Below are 20,191 nucleotides of genomic sequence, written 5' to 3'. Positions count from 1 at the left end.
AAGGCCCTGTATTTTATCCATTCTATGATGCACATCTCCCTGCCCCCACCATTAATGTCTCTGAAATCAGAATGCATTTTACAATGGACAACATCTTGGAGCTGTACTGAGGTATGGTGGCATTTTTTTTTCTTTCCCAGTAGTACATAAAATAGTGGTGCATCTTCATTCGATTTGGTCTTAGAGCCTATGAAATGTGGTGATCGGTATGACAGTCATTAGTTCTAGCAGCTGGGCTGGGAGAGCTGGATCTTCTGGGCCAGCTGCTACCCCATGCCAAGGGTCACTTGGGTTTGTCCTGCAGCCAGGGCCCAGGGACAGGCTACATCTTTTCCTTCCTTTATTTCTTCTCAAGGAGTTGGCGGTTGCATCTCGATATCCGTCTCCCTTCATCCAGCCGCTTACTTTTCAGGATGGGCCATAAGAGGCAGTCATGGGAGGAGCCCAGGAGGACCTGAGACCCTAGTGGGAGGCATTTGAACAGCACCAGTCACTTCATCTCGCCGAGCCATTGCCTTGTGGACGGATTGCTTGTTTGATTCTTTTGCTTGGTTTGATTTTTAAAGTTGCCATTCTCGAGGTCTTACCTGTCCGGCGCATGGCCATGCATCATCTGACTTAATACTCACAATTGTTATCTCTATTTTGTTAGTGGGAACACTGGGCTCAGGAAAGCCAAATAATCTGGCTGAGGCCCCAAAGTTAGTAAGTGATGGTGTCAGGACTTGAACCCAAGGTTTTTAGTCCTCAGCTCAAATGTTATACTAGCACCTCTCATGCTAGAGTACCTCTTCTGTGGCAGTGGATCTGCTGATGGCTGAATTCCTGCTCAGCTTGATATTTATGTGGTGAGAGCCAGCCAGGCAGCCTCCGCTTATGAGAGATGCCAGGCCTAAGTAGATAGGATACGGATGACACTATAGAAAGCGGGGCTGACACTAGGTGTAAAAGATAGCTGTGTACCAAGGTACTGATAAGGTTTACAGGCACTTAGGCATTTGCCATGTTTTCCTTTTTTTTCTATAATATAAATGTACTACACTTGTATTAGCAACAAAAAGCAACAAGAACAACCAAAAATAAATAATAGATTAGAAAATCAAATGCATGAGGTCTTTCTCAGGACTTGGGTACAGGTACTCTCCCTCACCCTGCAGAAGGAACCAGCACTCCAGAGAATGAGTGCTCACCCTCAACCCTGACCTGCAGTGCTCACATTTGCCATCTAAATTGTGCTCATAATTTTAAATCCTAGACTAGGTATGGCTCATGCACTAGGTATGTGCATGGGAGTGTGAGGCCAACCTGGGCAACATAGTGAGACCCCATCTCTACAAAACATTTTTAAAATTAGCCAGGCATGGTGGCACATGCCTGTAGTTCAGCTACTCAGGAGGCTGAGATGGTAGGATCACTTGATACCAGGATTTGAGCCTGAGGCTGCAGTGAGCTATGATTGTGCCACTGCCCTCCAGCCTAGGTGGCAAAGTGACACTCTGTATTTTTTTTTTTTAAATTAAATCCCGGCCAGGCATGGTGGCTCACACCTGAAATCCCAGCACTTTGGGAGGCTGAGGCAGATGGATCACAAGGTCAAGAGATCAAGACCATCCTGGTCAACATGGTGAAACCCCGTCTCTACTAAAAATACAAAAAATTAGCTGGGCACGGTGGCGCGTGCCTGTAATCCCAGCTACTCAGGAGGCTGAGGCAGGAGAATTGCCTGAACCCAGGAGGCGGAGGTTGCGGTGAGCTGAGATCGTGCCATTGCACTCCAGCCTGGGTAACAAGAGCGAAACTCCATCTCAAGAAAAAAAAAAAAGAGACCTGTAAAAAATCCCACAGGCTGGATGGATCAAACAACAGAAATTGATATTCTTATAGTTCTGGAGTCTGGGAAGTCCCAGATCAAGGTGTCAGCAGGGCTGATTTCGCTTAAGGCCCCTCTCGGTGGCTAGCAGATGGCCACCTTCTCGCTGCACCCCCACGTGGTCTCTCTTCTGTGCATGCGTCCCTGATATCTCCTTTTATGTCCAAAGCTTCTCTTATAAGGACTCCAGTCAGATTGGATTAGGGCCCACCCTAAGGGTCTCATTTTAACATAATCACCTCTTTCAAGGCCCTATATCCTAATACAGTTGCATTCTGAGGTACTGGGGGTTAGGTCATCAACATATACATTTTGTGGATTGGGGGAAGAGCATAGTGCAGACTGTAACAGTACCCAACATGCAACACCCATGGCACCCTCGGGATGCCTACTTTTTCATCACTTGTTAATCTGGTAGCTTATGTTAGCAGGTATCTTTCAAGTGCAAAGGAGTTTTCTTACCAGTTGCACTAACAGAGCCTTTGATTCAGTTCAGCAAACATCTGTTGAATACCTACTGCCTGCAAACCAGACAGGAGTTGGAAAATAATAAGGTAGTATGGTTTTTATTTGTTCATTCCAAGAATGAGAGGAAGAGTGAGCCAGACAGATTGTAACTCTTGCAGTGTCTACCCCTCAGTGAAAAAAGAGACACGAACGTGGTGTCTCCTGCAGCACTGGGGTGTGTTACAGCTGAAGGACCTTGAGGAGGATGGGCAATGGCTCAGGCAGGAGGACATGGGCAGATTCTAGGGCACGAGGATTCTAGGCAAGGCTTGCTTTGAAGGATGTACAGGGACCAGGAAAGCAGGGAGAAGGGAAGTGAAGGGAAGAGTTTTCCAAATCCCTTTCTCATTTGTAAACTGGGGGTAATAATTAGACATCAGGCATGTTTCAGGTGGTATGGCCGTAGACAGGGATAATAATTTAAAGTCACCGAGGGCCAGGTGCAGTGGCTCATGCCTGCAATCCCAGCACTTTGGGAGGCTGAGGTGGGCAGATATCAAGGTCAAGAGATGGAGACCATCTGGCCAACATGGTGAAACCCTGTCTCTACTGAAAATACAAAAATTAGCTGGGCGTGGTTGTAGGCGCCTGTAATCCCAGCTACTCAGGAGGCTGAGGCAGGAGAATCGTTTGAACCCTGGAGGTAGTGGTTGCAGTGAGCCAAGATTGTGCCACTGCACTCCAGCCCTGGTGAGAGAGCACGACTTCATCTAAAAAAAAAAAAAGCCTCCAAGGGTTGTTTTGAGGATAAATGAGACTGTATATCCAAAAAACTTAGCAAACTATCAAACCCTTTACAGGTATATGATGTTATCTTTTTTTTTTTTTTTTTTTAAAGACAGAAAGAGAAAGAGAAAAGGGGAAGAGAGAACAGGAGTCTTGCTCTATTGCCCAGGCTGGAATGCAATCTAGAAATAGGTATTAAAAACCTCTTTTATGCCAATAATTGTGCTTAACAGCGGAGACAGGAAGGAATAAGGAAAAAAAATAACAAACAAACTGCCAACCAATATTTCATTTAAATCTGGGAAATGCTGTGCAAGTGCTGAAGAGTGATTTGATTCCATTTATGTGGTCACTTTCAAAATAGGTGTAATGTAATACTAAAAAAAAGTATGTTCTGTGGACCTGGGGTGAAGAATTCTATAAATATTCACTGAGTTTACTTGTTCCAGGTCTGAGTTCAAATCATAAATGTCTCTGTTAGTTTTCTGTCTCGTTGATCCATTGAATATTAACAATGTGGTGTCAAAGTCTCCTGCTATTAGTGTGCGAGTCCAAGTCTCTTTATAAGTCATTGAAAACTTGTCTTATATATCTGGGTGCCCCTATACTGGGTACATATATATTTATGATCATTGACTCCTGTCGTTGCATTGATCCTTTCATCATTATGTAATGTCCTTCTTTGTTTCTTTTAGTCTTTGTTACTATTGCAGTCTATTTTGTCAGAGACGAAAGTTACAACTCCTGTTTTTTTGTTTGTTTGTTTTGTTTTTCTTTCCTCTCCATTTGATTGGTGAGTCTTCCTCCAACTTTTTGTTTTGAGTCTTTGTTGTGTCCTCGCTTATGAGATGGATCTGGATACAGAGTGCCGACGTGTTTTGACTTTTTATTCAGTTTGCGTGTCTGTGTCTTTGATTGGGGCATTTAATCCATTTAAATTCAGGATTAATATTGATATTTGTGAGTTTAATATTGTCATTTAATGCTGGCTGGCTATTTTGCCTATTAGTTGATATAAATTCTTCATTATGGAGATACTCTTTATCTTTTGGTAAGTTTTTGGGATGACTGATACTGGTTGTTCCTTTTTGTGTGTAGTGCTTCTTTCAGAAGCTCTTGTAAAGCAGGCCTGGTGGTGATGCAATCTCTGAGTGCTTGCTTGTTCGTGAAAAATTTCATTTTTCCTTCATTTATAAAGCTTAGTTTGGCTGGATATGAGATTCTGGGTTGAAAATTCTTTTCTTTGAGGATATTGAATATTAACACCCACTCTCTTCTAGCTTGTAGGGTTTCTGCTGAGAGATCTGCTGTGAGTCTGACAGGCTTCCCTTTATGGGTAACCTGACCTTTCTCTCTGGCTGCCCTTAGAATTTTCTCCTTTATTTCAACCCTGGTGAATCTAACAATTATGTGTCTCGGGGTTGCTCTACTTGAGGAGTATCTTTGTGGTGTTCTCTGTATTACTTGGAGATGAGTATCATCCTGCCTTACTAGGTTAGGAAAGTTTTCCTGAATAATATCCTGAAAAATATTTTCCAGCTTGGATTCATTCTCTTCATGACATTCAGGTACACCTATCAAATGTAAATTAGGTCTTTTCACATAGTCCCATATTTCTTGGAGACTTTGCTCATTCCTTTTTACTTTTTCTTCTCTAATCTTGTCTTCTCATTTCATTTCATTAAGTTGGTCTGCGACCTCTGATATCCTTTCTTCTGCTTGATCAATTCGAGTGTTTAAACCTGTGCATACTTCTTGGAGTTCTTGTATTGTATTCTTCAGTTCCGTTAATTCACTTATATTCCTCTCTAAATTGTCTATTCTCGTTAGGATTTCGTCAAATCTTTTTTCAAAGTTCTTAGTTTCTTTACATTGGGCTACAACATGTTCTTTTTAACTCACAGAAGTTTCTTATTATCCACCCTCTGAAGCCTAATTCTGTTAATGGAATGCACTCGTTCTCCATCAGGCCTTGTTCCCCTGTTGATGAGGAATTGTGATCCCCTGTAGAGGGAGAGGCATTCTGATTTTCAGTATTCTCAGCCTAATGATGTTATCATTAGCAGCAGGGAGTGGGGGGAGGAGCAGACAGCGATGATCAAGATGGGGGCAGTGAGTTTGCCTCACACGCCTCAGGCCCCTGACACTGCTTTGCACAGTGCTTTGTGCCCAGCAGGTTCAATAGATGTTGATTGAGTAAATGAATGTCAGAAGCAGCCCCGGGCGCCTGATCAATGCATACATGCAGGCCTCCCGCAGTGGGCTCCAAATGGGAAGAGAACCCAGTTGGCTTTGCAGAATACAGCATCAATACGACATATGCTTCATTACCTTAGAACTGGAAGATTTGCTGTATGGTGGTATTCCATGTCGCCCCACATGGAATTAGGCACTTGGCTTCCCCCCGAGGCTCCAGAGAGATGGTGGTGGGTCGGAAAGGATCCATACTCTTCTGGTAAAGCTGGAAGAGTGGGTGTGTCAGACAGGGATGAGAGTGTAGAGGTTGGGCAGACCCTTTTCCACAACTCCCTCTGACCCACTGTAGGAGGTGTGCCCTGTTCATTGATTGGACGTGGCACCACATTAATTCCAACTAGTATCAATTTGTGGTTTTTAATTTGGGGTGGAAAAGTACCTGGAAGTCATGGTCTTTTGTAAAGAATGCCTTGGAATGCTGATAAGTTTAATTCTGTTGTGTAAAATCGAAAGACATTTGTTAGCTGAAAAGCCAACTATACTGTCTGTGCATTATGTCAGTCAAGTTCATCAACTCCTGATGCCTCCCAAGACTGCTCCTGAGCCCTATGGTCCCTTTCCTACGTGAATATGCCACGCCAGCCTCCCAGAGCCCCAGACAGAAATCCTAGTGTCATCCTTGACTCCTTATCTCCCTGCTTGTCCCATATCCACTTTTGCCCCACACCTATCAAAGGACCAAAGATTACGAAATTGACTTACAGTTTAGCTCCTGATTCTGAACAGGTCTCTCCATCCTCATTCCCACTTATCTTCATTCAGATGACCACAATCTTTTACCTGAATTATAGCCACAACTCACTGCTTTCTGAGCTCTCTCCTATACCATACATCTTTCTAGAACACCAGTCCAATAGAGTCATGCCTCTGGGCCCAACCTCTCAGAAACTCTCCAGCTGACAGGACCCAATCTGGCCTATATATATATCCCTGCAGTTTAGTTTTCCTCAATGTTACTGTCATTCCCCACATTTTTGGCCAAACAGAATTGTTTGATGATCTGGGACCATGTCATATTGTGTCTGGAACATCTCCCCCAACCCTCTCATTTACCAGGCTAAGTCCTCCTTCTACCTCATCCCAGATGATACCTACTTCAGGAAATCTTTTCCTTTCCATGGGATGAGACACCCCTTCCACAGGGCTCTCACTGCATGCATCCTGCCAAACCTCATCATCTCTTACCTGGACTCCTGCTCCAGCCTCTCAGCTGGGGTCCCACTTCCACTCTGGGCCCTCCTCTCCATTCTCCACAGTGCTGTCAGGATTATCTATTCAAAAGGCAAATCTGATCATGTGGTTCTTGCTGCCCCTAGGATCAAGTATAAACTCCTAGCCTGACTCTTAAGGCCCTCTCTGATCTTGCCTATTGCAACCTCCCCAGACTCAACCCTTGCCAAGTCCCTCTGCATCAGCTATCGTGACTCTCTTTCAGGTTCTCCGCCTGCTCTCTACCTCTGTGCTTTGCATACACTGTTTCCAATGTCTAGACCTTCCACGGGCTCCCGATTCTTTACCTGGCTAATTCCCACACTTCCTTTAGGTGTCCGTCTGTTGAACATCACTTTCTTTAGAAAGCCTTCCTGAATACTTGAATTGGGTATGTATTTCTCTCCCTGTACCATTCCCATTCCCTATCACCTGTAGATGTAGTTGCTTGATTAACTGGCTGTTGTTTCTTCTAGAATGTGAGCGGCAGAACCACATACATTTTGTTCCTGTCTGTACTTCTAGAACTATATAGAACAATGCTCAATAAATATTTATGGAATCAAGAATGAATGAATGCCCATTTCTGTTTCAATGACTGGAAGGTGGAAAGCCTAGTTAACTGAAGTGTGTGGTGCATGTCGCGCTCAAGAAGTGTTTGTTGAATGAACAAATGCATGATGGATCAGCTCTGTTCAAGCTCATCTTATTATACTTTTAAGAAAATTGTATTCGCTCATTTGTCCCACCAGCTGTAAAAACTTGCTAGCCAAGAGTGGCAGAAAGCCCAACATTTTAAGAAAATTCTTAGCTGTAAAGTTTAAAATCCTGAGTTGGAGAATTCTTATTATTAAATGCCAGGAGTTGGTCTTCTCCCTGGAGACCTCTGCAAGAGGTCCTCCCACTGACGCCCTGTGTCCATTTTTCCTGGCCAGAGCCTGGCCACCCAGTGGCTCCGCTGCCCCGATGGATCCACTGAATCTGTCCTGGTACGATGACGATCTGGAGAGGCAGAACTGGAGCCGACCCTTCAACGGGTCGGATGGGAAGGTGGACAGACCTCACTACAATTACTACGCCACTCTGCTCACCCTGCTCATCATCGTTATCGTCTTCGGCAACGTGCTGGTGTGCATGGCCGTGTCCCGCGAGAAGGCGCTGCAGACCACCACCAACTACCTGATCGTCAGCCTCGCGGTGGCCGACCTCCTCGTGGCCACACTGGTCATGCCCTGGGTTGTCTACCTGGAGGTAGGTGGGCCCTCCGCTTGCTCCAGCACTTTCTCCAGCACTGGAGCTTGGACTCTGGCCCCACTTCGGTTTTTACCAATAAGTTGCCTGGTGCTTCCCCAGGTGGTTTCTTCCTTCACTCTGGGTTTACCTTTTCTCCGTATGAAATGGGTAGACTGTCTCCTTAAATAATCACAACTACCATTTGTAAAGTGCTTACTAAGTGCTGGGCCTCATGCTAAGAACTTTAAATGCAGCATTTCCCTACATAATCCTCACAGCAGCTCATTATTGCCACCAGTTTGCAGATGATAAACCAGGTGATCAGAGAAGGTAAGTGACTGCTGAAGCATCAGAGGCTGGCAAGTCCAAGCTGGAAGCCTGGCCTCAGAGTTAGTTCCTTAGATCAAATTGGAAATACGAGTAACTGATGAGGATCCCTAAGGAGAGGCATATTTATGCTCCCAGACCCCTGAAAGCTTTGTTTCCATCTCCCTACTTCAAAAATGGGGCTGCTGCCCTATGCTCTCCATATCCCCTCTCCTGCCTGCAGCTTATCCTGGGGCCCTGTCCAGGTCCTCCAGGTAGAGGCTGCCGAGGACTGTGCTGTAGCCCTTTCGTTAGGAAGAACTGTGTAGTCACTCCGTGCTCGGCCCAGCTCTGTACCTCGAAATGGGGAGTAGGCAGCATAGTCTAACCACTGTGCTCGTGCATTGTTGACACAGGCCCAGTGAATACTCTCGGTAACCCTTGGAGTCCATGCTACTCTTCTCACTTTACAAAACAGGAAACAGGCCAGGTGTGGTGGCTCACTCCTGTAATCCCAGCACTTTGGGAAGCTGAGGAGGGTGGATCACGAGGTCAGAAGTTCGAGACCAGCCTATCCAACATAATGAAACCTCATCTCTACTAAAAATACAAAAATTAGCTGGATGTAGTGGCACGTGCCTGTAATTCCAGCTACTCAGGAGGCCGAGGCAGGAGAATTGCTTGAACCCAGGTTGAAGTGAGCCAAGATGGCACCACTGCACTCCAGCCTGGGGACGGAGCAAGACTCCATCTCAAAAAAAAAAAAAAGAAAAAGAAACAGAGGCTTTGGAGAAGAAGTCGCCTTTCTTCACCCAGGTCACAGGGAGAAATGCCGATGGAGAAATCCCAGAGCAGGTATTCTCCAGGGAGTCACCTTCAGAGCCGCAAGCAGATGTGGGAGCATCTAGGGGACATCAGTGGACACAAGCCAATCCTGCCTCTTTCTCTGCCCAGGGTTTCTCTGCCTGGGGTGGCCTGTCCGGGGCTGAAGCAGCCTGGGAGTCTGGATGCATGGGGAGCTGACCAGACATTTAGGAAAGTGCCAATGCTCTGCCCACTGAACAATTACCTTCCTGTCCTGAGCAGGAGAGGAACTGGCCAGTGCCTCTGAGGCCATCCCTGCCTGAGAGGGAAGGGGTTGTTGAAAGAAAATGTAAAAGCTTTGTAGGTTTCAACAGAGGCGACATCTAGAGGAGGAAGCTCAGACGAGGAGGCGCGGCTGGTGGAAAGTGAAGCACCTCGCTGCCCTGAGACCCCCAAGGACCTCCTGTGCTTACTCTTGTTACCATCACATGGCCCCAGGGGAGTTCTGAGCCCTCACCCCTTGGCTTCCTTTACTATAGCCAACGCAGGCTGCAACTGCCAAAGTGACCTGATTGGATATTAAGGAAGAATCAAAAGGAAACACAAATATAAAACAATATAAAAACATTCAGGTGACACAGGCCAGGAGCCCAGTTCCCCCTGCATCCCTGATTATAAGGGTCCTAGACTCTGTCCATGCCTCCTAATTCTTATGCTTGATCCCCTTTTTCTTCCCTCCTCCAAAGGAGGGTGTTAGATCTCACACTATAGGGAAAAATGGCAGAGCAAACAACTGCTCTGTGCCTCAGTTTCCTTATCTATAAAATGCAGATAATAATGGTATTGTACCTCATAGCATTGTTGAGGATCAAATGAGTTAACGTACGGAATGCGATTAGAATGCCGCATGACTCACAGCGAGCACTGTGTAAATGTCAGCCATGATGATGATGAAGATGACAATAGATATCCAGCACTGCTCCACATAGAGAGGATTCTCTCCTTCCTCTTCACCCCTCCCCATGAAATAAAGATAAAGGAGCGAGTCCTCCCTCTGTTCACCCCAGGCAAATAGGTACCTCCTTCCCAGAGGGAGGCGTGTTCTGCCCATGGCTCTGTGCATGACTTCTGTTAGATTCCAGACCCCCTGACCCTACCCAGACATGGGCTATAGTGGGTTCCCAGGAATCTGTAAGTCTTTCAAACAAATCCTTTAAACATGCTCGTTCACCTTATTTTAAAGGTGAAGCTGAGGGTGTCAGGGGAGGAGGGTTCAGAAGCCATTCTCACAGGGCAGAGCTCAGACTCTCCCACAGCATCTCATCAAACTGAGCTGGACACTGAGCCCTGTTTAATGGATGTTATCTCAGCTATTGATTGTCCCTAGAGAGCATCACAGGTGGCTTCTCACCCTGCCCCGACGTCCTCACAACCATACACTGTCTCCTCTCTAAGCCATGCTTTTGTCCTCCAGGTGTTTCCCTCCTGTTCCATTTCCAGCAGTGCCAAAAGGCCCCCAGTAACCTGCCATGCCAGCACCTGTCTGGCTTAGGACTAGGTGTGCTTTATTATTTTGCTCAGTGTACAAAAAGCACGCTGGTTTTGGAGTGAGAGGACCAGGTTCAACTCCCAGCTCCACTCCTTTTGATCCCGATGCCCACATGTGCCATTCCATGTAGGCCTCATAGCCCTTTAAGGAGAGGCTTCCTGTGTGAGTTTATTTTCTAGATGAGAAGAGGAGATTGAGAAGGTGAACAAAGATCTCAGAGTTATTCATTCACTCAGCATTGACTGAGCACTTTGATGTCTTGCCCCAATCCTTGTGCAATGGGCTGAGGCACTGGTCTGCGGGGTCTGCAGACAGTGACAAGGCCCCTACAGGACAGTCTGCTGCAGGTGGCAGTAGAGCCGTCCCCATAGGAGGAGGTGTGGGGCATGCCACCCAGCGTGGGGGTGTCAGGGAAGACTTTCAGGGAGAAGTGATGCTTTAGGAAAAATTATGCAGGAGAGGGTGGGACACACTTGCATTCTCAGCAAAGCCACCCAGCAGGGAGAGGGCATAGCAGGCTGGAGGTATGGAGGAGAGGTGGTCGTGTCATGTGCCTCTGAGGCTTACTGTCTGCATCCTAAAATGTGAGCATCAAGTGTTTGGAACAGTGCCTGGCACATGGTAATTCCTCAGTATTATTATAGTTATTGGGGCTTAGCTGAGCCAGCTCAGGGCCTGCACTGCAGGTCTCAGCTTTCTGTGAGCAAGAGTGTTAATGAATGATGCCTGGGGGTATGAAGAAAAGAGCCTTGGGTTCAACTCGGGAACCTGGAGTCACTCCTTCCTCTGCTACTAAATCACCAAGTGATCTTGCTCTGTTTTCTTCTCTGGCCCTCCCTAGTTTTGTCTACCCTTAAAATAATCATCTTTCCTTTTCACACTTCATGCTTTCCAAGTGCTTGTCACATAATTATCTCCTTTTTTTTGATAAGCTAGATGGTGCCTTCCAGGATGGCTTAGTAGAGAGCATGGGATGTGATGCTTCGGATTCCAGCTTTGCTGCACACTTGGTGGATGAGCGTGGCTAGGTTACACGGCCTCTCTGGGCTTCTGTTCCCTCACCTATGAATGGGGATGAGCAAGCCCTTCTCCTAAGAGTTCTAAGACCAATGCATGAGCTAAAGTGCAATGCCCACAGTAAATGTCTATGGACAGTGGCCGCCAATCATTTTCTTGAGTCTGAGTCAGCAAGCCCTAACTACTCTCAGGGGCAGCTGCCCCTGGGACCAGAGAGGAAATCTCTTTGTTCTTCTGGGCTCCAGATAGTCCAGTGCAAGAAGAGGTTGAAGATGTCCATGAAGGCAGGTTCTGTGTCTGAATTGCTTACAACTGTGTCCAGGAGTCTAGGATCGAGCCTGGCACACAGTAAGTTGCTCAATAAGTGTTTGTAGGAAAGAAGGAGGGCGGAGAGGAGGGAAAGAAAGGAGGAAGGGCCTGACATCTCAACCTAGATCCCCAGGGACGTGAAAGTGGTTCCCAAGTACCAGTCCTAGGAGGGGCTTCAAGACGGGATGTAAACCAGGTGGCATTCCCTGCCCAGTGGTACCCTAAAGGTATACTCTGTTTATGCCAGGAAAGCCCTTTATGTGCCCTCCTGCCTCCACCCCCAAACTGGACATCCAGCTGTCAGCTCCTGCCCACCTGGTCAGCACAGCAGCACAGGGAGCCAGGAGAGGCTCTGGGAAAACAGCGCTACATGAGAGGCTTCCTGGGTTCTGGGGCCAGCTGCTGTTTCTGCCACACAAGATGACAGCAGCTGCATTGCCCATCATTGAGCTTAAATGCCAGTGTTTGGTTGGATGCCTAGGAGCAGAAGAGAGGGCAGTGATCAAAATGAGCAAGGTTATAATTAGCCCTGTCGCTGAGCTGCACAGTGACACGTAGTCTGCCCTACTCCGGGTGGTGGGTGGGGGCTTTCCTGCTCCTCTCTGCTCCTATTGGTAGAAGCCAAAGGTGCCTCTCCCTGTCCTGACTCCATCCTCAGGGAATTGGGGCTGCTCCAAGCTTCCAGAGTGCTAGGGACAGCCTGCCATGTGAATGTATGCCTTTGTGTGAATGGGTGGTATGGGGTAATGTGTGTGTGTGTGTGTGTGTGTGTGTGTGTGTGTGGTGTGCGTGTGTGTGTGCGCGTGCATGTGTGTGTGTGCATGTGTGCGTGTGTGTGTTCCTGTGTGCATGTGTGTATGAGAAACATGCTCCTCCCAGGAGCTAGACTTCTCATTTCCCTTCCTACCAAGGACAGCTCATCACAGCAACCCCTCCCCAGCCCACTGGGGTGTTCCTGGAGCGCTAGCCCAGATCTGTCTTCTTTCATTCTCTGGGTATACGGAGCAGAAATTTCTTCTTTGTTTCATGGAGAGTCTTCCTCTTCCCCATTATTCTTAACAGATAATTTTGGGGCCCTGACTCTACCAAGCACTGGGCTAACCACTGAAGGGCTTGCCTGGCTCATACTGAGCCTGGGCCAGAGCAGGACCAGGAACTGAGCCCACAGGCCTTGGGGAAATCACTGCACTTTTCAGAGACTCGATTTCCTCATTCTCAGTTTCCTCACGGGCATTCTAAAATTTTACGTGGAATCTAATTTACAAAGGTATAGCTGAGTGATAACACAAGGAGGCCAGTGCCATTGGGAAGAGTTTATAGTGGTGTACAATATCCCTAGAAACCGGAGGCTTGGCCTGCCATGTGGGGTGCAGGGGGAAGCAGCAGGCTTGGGTCAGGAGGCAGAAGCCGGGCGAGGGAACGTCCAGGCTACAGCCCTGTTGAGGCTCTGACAGGAAATGCAGGGCAGGGCAGACTAAGCAACCTAGGGTCGGTGAGTCCCAAGCATCCTGGCAGACTTTGGGCTGTAGGTGATCTCTCGTTGTCTCTGTGGTACCTGGCGTAATTTGAGACAGAGGAAATATTGGCTCGGTGCATGTGAGTTAGAGAAACGGGGTGGCTGGCTTGCATTTCAGAGGCATCCTTCCAAGTCAGACATTTTCTGTCTTCAGGAATTAACTAGCTCTGGGACAGGAAGTCTCTCTCTGGGTCTGTGAGGCTCCCAAGTGCCAGAATATCAGGAACAGAGTCCATAGAAAAATACAGTCAATATACTTGCCTCTGTGATGAATGGATGCCAAATACACAATACAGAATCTAAAAAACCCACGGGGATAAAAAAGGTTACACAGATTAAGGTTCAAAGTTGAGTCCCTCGTTATAAGCTGGCTGTCTTTTTTCTAGCACAGCAATTAGCATTAAGTGGCCTTATGTATCTGGGAGAAGACAACCCAGGGGCGAGGGCCTCAGACACCCATGGGCATCACCCCCACCCCCATACCCCAACTGGATGCCTGCAAGACTTGCAGCTGCCTCCTGAGCCCGCAGCCTCATGGGCTCCAGGAGGACCAGGCTACAGGACCTAAGCTAATGTCCCCCTCCTGCTGTCCATCCGTTGTTGTCTGTCTCCAGGTGGTGGGCGAGTGGAAATTCAGCAGGATTCACTGTGACATCTTCGTCACTCTGGACGTCATGATGTGCACGGCGAGCATCCTGAACTTGTGTGCCATCAGCATCGACAGGTGAGCCCAGCCAGGGTGGGAGAGGTGGCCCTGGCCACTCACCATTCCGGCTGCCCCAGCTCTTCTCAAAGTCAGGCTGTGTCTGGGGTCTGTGATGCTGTGCCGCTGGCTGTGTGCACATGGGACCATGTGTCTCTGTGTATGGGTGTGCATGTATGTATGTTTAGCTAGGAGAGTTTTTGCTCCCTAAGAGAAACCATCTATGGACAGTGATGCTGCCAGGCAGACTCAGACAGTGACTGGTACAAAAGGGAAAGTTTGTGATTCTGGTGGAAGCCCTAGCTCTATCACATCTTACTCATGTGACCTTGGGCAGATCATGGGCATTCCCAGAGCTCCCAGTTTCATTTTCTAGAAACCTACAATGATGACACCTGCCCCCTGGAGCTGAAGTATCTGGTTATGCATTTTATGTCCAGAGCGAGGCACAAGGCCAAAGGCCCCAGGCCATGTACACCTTGCTAAGCTGCATCCTTGGACCCTTTCAATAATTTGCAAAGATATGGCCCTACCTCCCTCACAGCATTCTTGGAAGATGAAATAAGTTAACGAATGAGAAGTGCTGGGTAAAGAAATATGATGAAGGATTATAAACAATGCCATTGTTATTTCCTGCTAACTGGGGCTTAAACCTTGCTCTGAGGGGCCTGGCTACCCATTTATCACCAAATACTTCCCCCTTTCATGGGCTCAGCACAGTGCAGTGGGTAGAGTTTCAAAGCTGCAGAGATTCAGGCCATGGTCCTTCAAAGAGCCTGAAAGCCAAGTGAGGCTGGTTAGAATAGTAGATTGAGCCCAGAGTAAACAACAGCTCACCAGTCATGAAGTGTTTGGGCTTTGCCAACTGTCTCACCATGAGAGTGTGGGGACAGGAGGGAGGGGTGAGTTAGGTGGGTCAACTGTTTAGCCCCAAGGAGTGAGGTTGCCTCTGGTGTGTGCATATTGTGGAGTGCCTGACCTCAGGGGATTCAGGGTCCCCAGATTCAGGGTCCCCCGCCCTTGCAGGTACACAGCTGTGGCCATGCCTATGCTGTACAATACGCGCTACAGCTCCAAGCGCCGGGTCACTGTCATGATCGCCATTGTCTGGGTCCTGTCCTTCACCATCTCCTGCCCACTCCTCTTTGGACTCAACAACACAGGTACGTCCTGCTTTTGTTTGTCTGAGACTCAGCTGGCCCTGGGCCCCTGCTCTCTTGAGTGGCCCTGAGGGAGATGCGTCCCTGGCACAGATCTGGGTGGAGGCCCAATAGGGACCTATCGCCATCCTGGACTGAGACCAGACTGCGGGTCCTGGGCCAAGCGCAACTCAAAAGTTGTTCTAGGTTGACAGAGAAGAAACGGTGGCCTGGGATATGATGGACTTGGATGAGGATTGGGGATAATGGTTCAGGTGGATGTCTGGACATTTTCAACTTTGGTTATAAGTTGAGGCAAGATATGCTTCACAAACTGTGTGTGTGTGTATGTGCACATGCACATGGGATGGGGGAGGCTCCTGCACTTCCATCCGCCTGTGACAATGGTGTTTTTGTAATGAAGCTGCAGCCTTCGGGGCCTGCTAAACCCAGGCCAGGTCCGAGCCACCTGGAGCAGGAAAGCTAGAAATGAGTAGAAGGCAAGCTGACCACATGCCCATTTCTGTGGGAGGCAGAGTCAGGAGTGTCTCAGACAGAGGGATCACAAAGCCCCCACCAGCGTGGAACTTCCACAGATCAGAGAGACAAGAGCAATTGCAAGTATGTACCTCTAGAGATCATAACAACTCAGGATACAGTGGAGCCTTGAAAACGTGTGGTACAATACCTATTATAAGCATCACAGGAATTGTAAGTGGGAGTCGTGCTTAGATTCCCACTCAGATTAACATGAGAAGGCCCTGAGAGAGAGGACAGGCATCTGATAGACCTGGAAGGGCATGCAAACATATGAAACACATTGGAACAAAGTGAGTTCAACAAACAGAGCCAAGTTATCTTGCTGCAAAAATTAAAAGGTGGCAGACCTCTCCCAGTACACAGGTCAGATTAAAATGATGGTTTACTATTTTAAAAGTTTTCTCATGTCATTCCTTCTGGATACTCCAGCTTCAATTGTTATGCCTAGATATGGCAAAACTAATGACCAAGTAATGAGGGAATAGTAATGAAAAGACCTGGGAGTAGTCCACCATCATAGCTTAGCTTTTTGCTCATAATCATGTTTTTAATACTCTGGTTTCCGCTGTGCATTTATGTATATCTAAGATGACCAGGGCTGGGCATGGTGGTTCACGCCTGTAATCCCAGCACTTTGGGAGGCTGAGGCGGGTGGATGCCCCTGAGGTCAGGAGCTCAAGACCAGCCTGGCCAACATGGAGAAACTCCATTTCTTCTAAAAATACAAAATTAGCTGGGCATGGTGGTGTGCACCTGTAATCCCAGCTACTCGGGAGGCTGAGGCAGGAGAATCACTTGAACATGAGAGGCAGAGTTTGTGGTGAGCCGAGATTGTGCCATTGCACTCCAGCCTGGGCCACAAGAGTGACACTCCATCTCAAAAAAAAAAAAAAAAAAAATGACTAGGAGGTCTTAAACATCTAGTCACATTCATATTCTCTGTAAAATCGCTACTCATTCCTGGAAGGGCACAAATGTGCTCTCATGGAATTGTGGTCCAGTGGGACCACTGACTTCCTGCCCCCCTGGGCTCTCCCTCCCGCAGACCAGAACGAGTGCATCATCGCCAACCCGGCCTTCGTGGTCTACTCCTCCATTGTCTCCTTCTACGTGCCCTTCATTGTCACCCTGCTGGTCTACATCAAGATCTACATTGTCCTCCGCAGACGCCGCAAGCGAGTCAACACCAAGCGCAGCAGCCGAGCTTTCAGGGCCCACCTGAGGGCCCCACTAAAGGTCTCAAGACCCCTCCCCCCTACTCCAAGTGTCCCCACCGAACCATTACCAAGAGGGCTCATCCTGTGCTTGGGTGGGAACTTGGGATGCCTCAGCAAGGGTTAGGTCCAGGCTGAAAGAGCTCCCAGTAGCTGGGCAAGGGCAGATCGTGAAGGCGTGGACCTCAGTGGAGCGACTTGAGTCTCCAGAAGAGGGAGGCCGGGTCCGTGGTGCTCAAGAACAGGGAGAAGTCTTTGCTTGGAGATCGTTGCGACTGAAGGTGGCAACTCTTGCTTGGTACCTGCCTGGGCTCCTGTCTTCCTCTCTTCTGGTTTCCCTGTCTCCCTTTAGCTCCCTCTGACTCCTCCATCCTCTTTCAATTACCTTCCCTACTCTCTGTCCTCCCTTCCAGGCACACATCGCTCCTCCTGACTTCCTCTCCACTATGTCTCTCCTTTGCTCCTCTTTCGTTTCCCCCCGATCTTGTGAATCCTCCCCTTCACTCAGTCCTTCCCGAGGAAGACAGTGTGTGGGCACAGAAGGAACAAGAGCTCTTGGGTTAGACACATCAGGTTCAGATCCCGTCACTGCCATGTTTTTCGCTGAGCGACCTTAGGCAAGTTGCTTAACTTCTCTGAGCCTGTCTTCTCATCTGTTAAATGGGAATCAAAATACCAGCCTCACAGGGTGGTCTTGAGGATTCCATGTGAGAAGGGATGTGAGTGTGCCTAAAACAGTGCCAGGCCCTTAGCAGGTGCCCCTTAAAACTCAGGGTCCTGTGTCCCACCACTTCTTGTCTCATTCCAGCCTTCCCCCCTGCCCCAGCTGCCTCCTCTGGCCCCCACCCTCCTGATCTCTGAGTCCTTCTGCCCAGTCTGAGTTCCATGCACTGCTGCACTTTGGGTTTCTGCCTCCTCCATCCCCACCACCTTGTGTGACCCATGTGCTGGCTCACTCCACAGGGCAACTGCACTCACCCCGAGGACATGAAACTCTGCACCGTTATCATGAAGTCTAATGGGAGTTTCCCAGTGAACAGGCGGAGAGTGGTAAGTGCTCAGGCCAGGGACCCAGAGCCAGGTCTTTCTGCCCACTGGCCATGGTTCTGAGACCTCGGAAGCTGGCCAATGGGAGAAGCACCCCCAGAAACCCCCATATTGCCTCAGTTGAGGGCAGACTCACGATGCACACCTCTAAGCAGGCATGGAGTGAGACACCTCGATTCTGCAAGGCATGGATGTGAACAAGAAAATGGTTGGCCGTACCAACAAAATAAAAATGATAATAATGGCTATTCCCATTTCTCAAACATCTACCATATCCCTATTATCTCATCAAATCCTCACCACGACCCTGGGAGGTAAGTCTTTTTGATCGAACCGATCTTCAGTTTACAGAAGAGGAAACAGGCTCAGAGAGATTAGGCTACTCACCCAAGTCTTAAGAGTTGGTGACACCCAGCCCAGACCTTAGGCTTTGAACTCCACACCTGTGTTCTTTCACTGACATGAGCTGCTTTATGGACAGGCAGTTTCGGGGGAAGGATGGAGCAGAGCAGCTGTGGGGCCTGATGGAGCACTCTGTGTCCATAGAGCCTTCAGGTGCGGAAGCACAGCAGACCCCAGCCTCTGCCAGGTGGTAGCTATGCCGGGATGCAAGCAGCAGGCATTCCAACCCCCCGGGGTGATGGAGAACAGGGCCAGAGAACCCACAGAGGGCCACTTACAAAATCCAGGTCAGGCATCCTGCCTTCATCTGCACTGCAAGGGCAGGACTCTAAGAAGCTGTTTATGCTGCAGGTGCCAAAACAGACTCAGGCTCAGGGCCAAGGCAGCGACCCAGTTATGCCACCTGGGGACATAGCAAGGCTGCACTTCAGAAGTTCAGACTAACACCTCCAAGGCCTCAAACAGGAGAACCTACGGAAGAACCCAGGAAGCCATGAATGGATTCATGCCAGGGCCCTCTAGGTCACCCCAATAGGGAAGATGTGGGGCCTCAGGGGTCAGCGCTTTGGGCCTGGATCAGTCTATCCAGGAGAATACAGAGGCCATGTGTGTATGCAGGTGCAGACACCCATGAAGCAGGAGCACTGGGCCCCTTGTTTGATCCTGGTAGGGAGAACAGGGTGGGCGCCCTCTTTGCAGTCTGAACATGAGTTTCTGGAGGCAGGGCCGAACATCATCAGCTCTTTATCCCAGCAGCCACTGTGGCACCTGGCACTTTGCTGACAGTGAGTGTTGCTCAGGCCATGAGAGACAAGTCCCTGGTACTTAGTCCCGGCAGAAGAGAGGTGGGGTATTGAGGCTGCATGACGATTGCCATGGGGAATAGGACAGGGGCAATTCTGCAGGGCCTGCCATGGGTCCTGAGTCCCATGTCTCAGTGAGATTCTTGCCTCCCTGGCAGGGTGACCCTGTGGTGCTTGCAGGAGTCTTCAGAGGGGAAAGGGAGGGACCAGTGAGATGGGTGGCTGATGCCTGGGAACTGGCCTGGCTTTACCCAGAGCCCTCTGCCTCTGATGCAGGAGGCTGCCCGGCGAGCCCAGGAGCTGGAGATGGAGATGCTCTCTAGCACCAGCCCACCCGAGAGGACCCGGTACAGCCCCATCCCGCCCAGCCACCACCAGCTGACTCTCCCCGACCCTTCCCACCACGGTCTCCACAGCACTACTGACAGCCCCGCCAAACCAGAGAAGAACGGGCATGCCAGAAACCACCCCAGGATTGCCAAGTTCTTTGAGATCCAGACCATGCCCAATGGCAAAACCCGGACCTCCCTCAAGACCATAAGCCGTAGGAAGCTCTCCCAGCAGAAGGAGAAGAAAGCCACTCAGATGCTCGCCATTGTTCTCGGTGAGTCAGCCCTGGCTGCTGGCCACAGCTCGGTCTACAAAAGATCCCATTCCTTACCACGTCCTTCCTAACCGTGGCTGCAGGGTCACAGGGCTAGCATTTCCTCAGGCACAGGCCCAGCCCATTGATGTACAGACAGCTCTATTAGGTAGATTCTGTAACTGTGCTCACTTTACACAAACAGTTTAGAGTGGTCACATAACCTGACCGAGAGGACCCATGGTTTGAACTCAGGCAGTCTGGCGACTTGACCAGTCTATTATGCTGCCACCAGAACCTCATGTGCCTGGGTGTCCAGGAAAGTCACTTTCTCTCTCCAGTCTCCCCATCTGTAGAGTAGCTTACTTCTCAAGGTTGTTGTGACAATCAGTTGGTGAAAGCATTTTCTAAACGGCAAAGCGCTATGCATATGTAAGTGTCATTATGATGTTTTTATT

At 48.8% G+C, this 20,191-nt stretch overlaps 1 protein-coding gene across 6 annotated transcripts in view; it reads left to right on the top strand.

Annotated features, from left to right (window-relative positions):
• Positions 1–20,191, top strand: part of DRD2 (dopamine receptor D2) — a 68,631-nt gene that overhangs the window by 46,085 nt on the left and 2,355 nt on the right. For 2 of the 6 annotated variants that reach the window (XM_035264593.3, XM_078339475.1), the window contains exons 2-7: positions 7,504–7,819; positions 13,917–14,026; positions 15,032–15,168; positions 16,730–16,920; positions 17,862–17,948; positions 19,427–19,754. In XM_035264593.3, coding sequence (XP_035120484.1) covers positions 7,535–7,819; positions 13,917–14,026; positions 15,032–15,168; positions 16,730–16,920; positions 17,862–17,948; positions 19,427–19,754 — 1,138 coding nt within the window. In that variant the 5' untranslated portion in view covers positions 7,504–7,534. The remainder of the gene's footprint in view (positions 1–7,503; positions 7,820–13,916; positions 14,027–15,031; positions 15,169–16,729; positions 16,921–17,861; positions 17,949–19,426; positions 19,755–20,191) is intronic. The other 4 variants (XM_078339476.1, XM_078339477.1, XM_035264591.3 and 1 more) reach the window with 3 other exon arrangements.

The sequence above is a fragment of the Callithrix jacchus genome, chromosome 10 (genome assembly GCF_049354715.1).
Source record: "Callithrix jacchus isolate 240 chromosome 10, calJac240_pri, whole genome shotgun sequence".
Taxonomy (NCBI): domain Eukaryota; kingdom Metazoa; phylum Chordata; class Mammalia; order Primates; family Cebidae; genus Callithrix; species Callithrix jacchus.
This window is presented reverse-complemented; position numbering and strand designations above follow the sequence as displayed.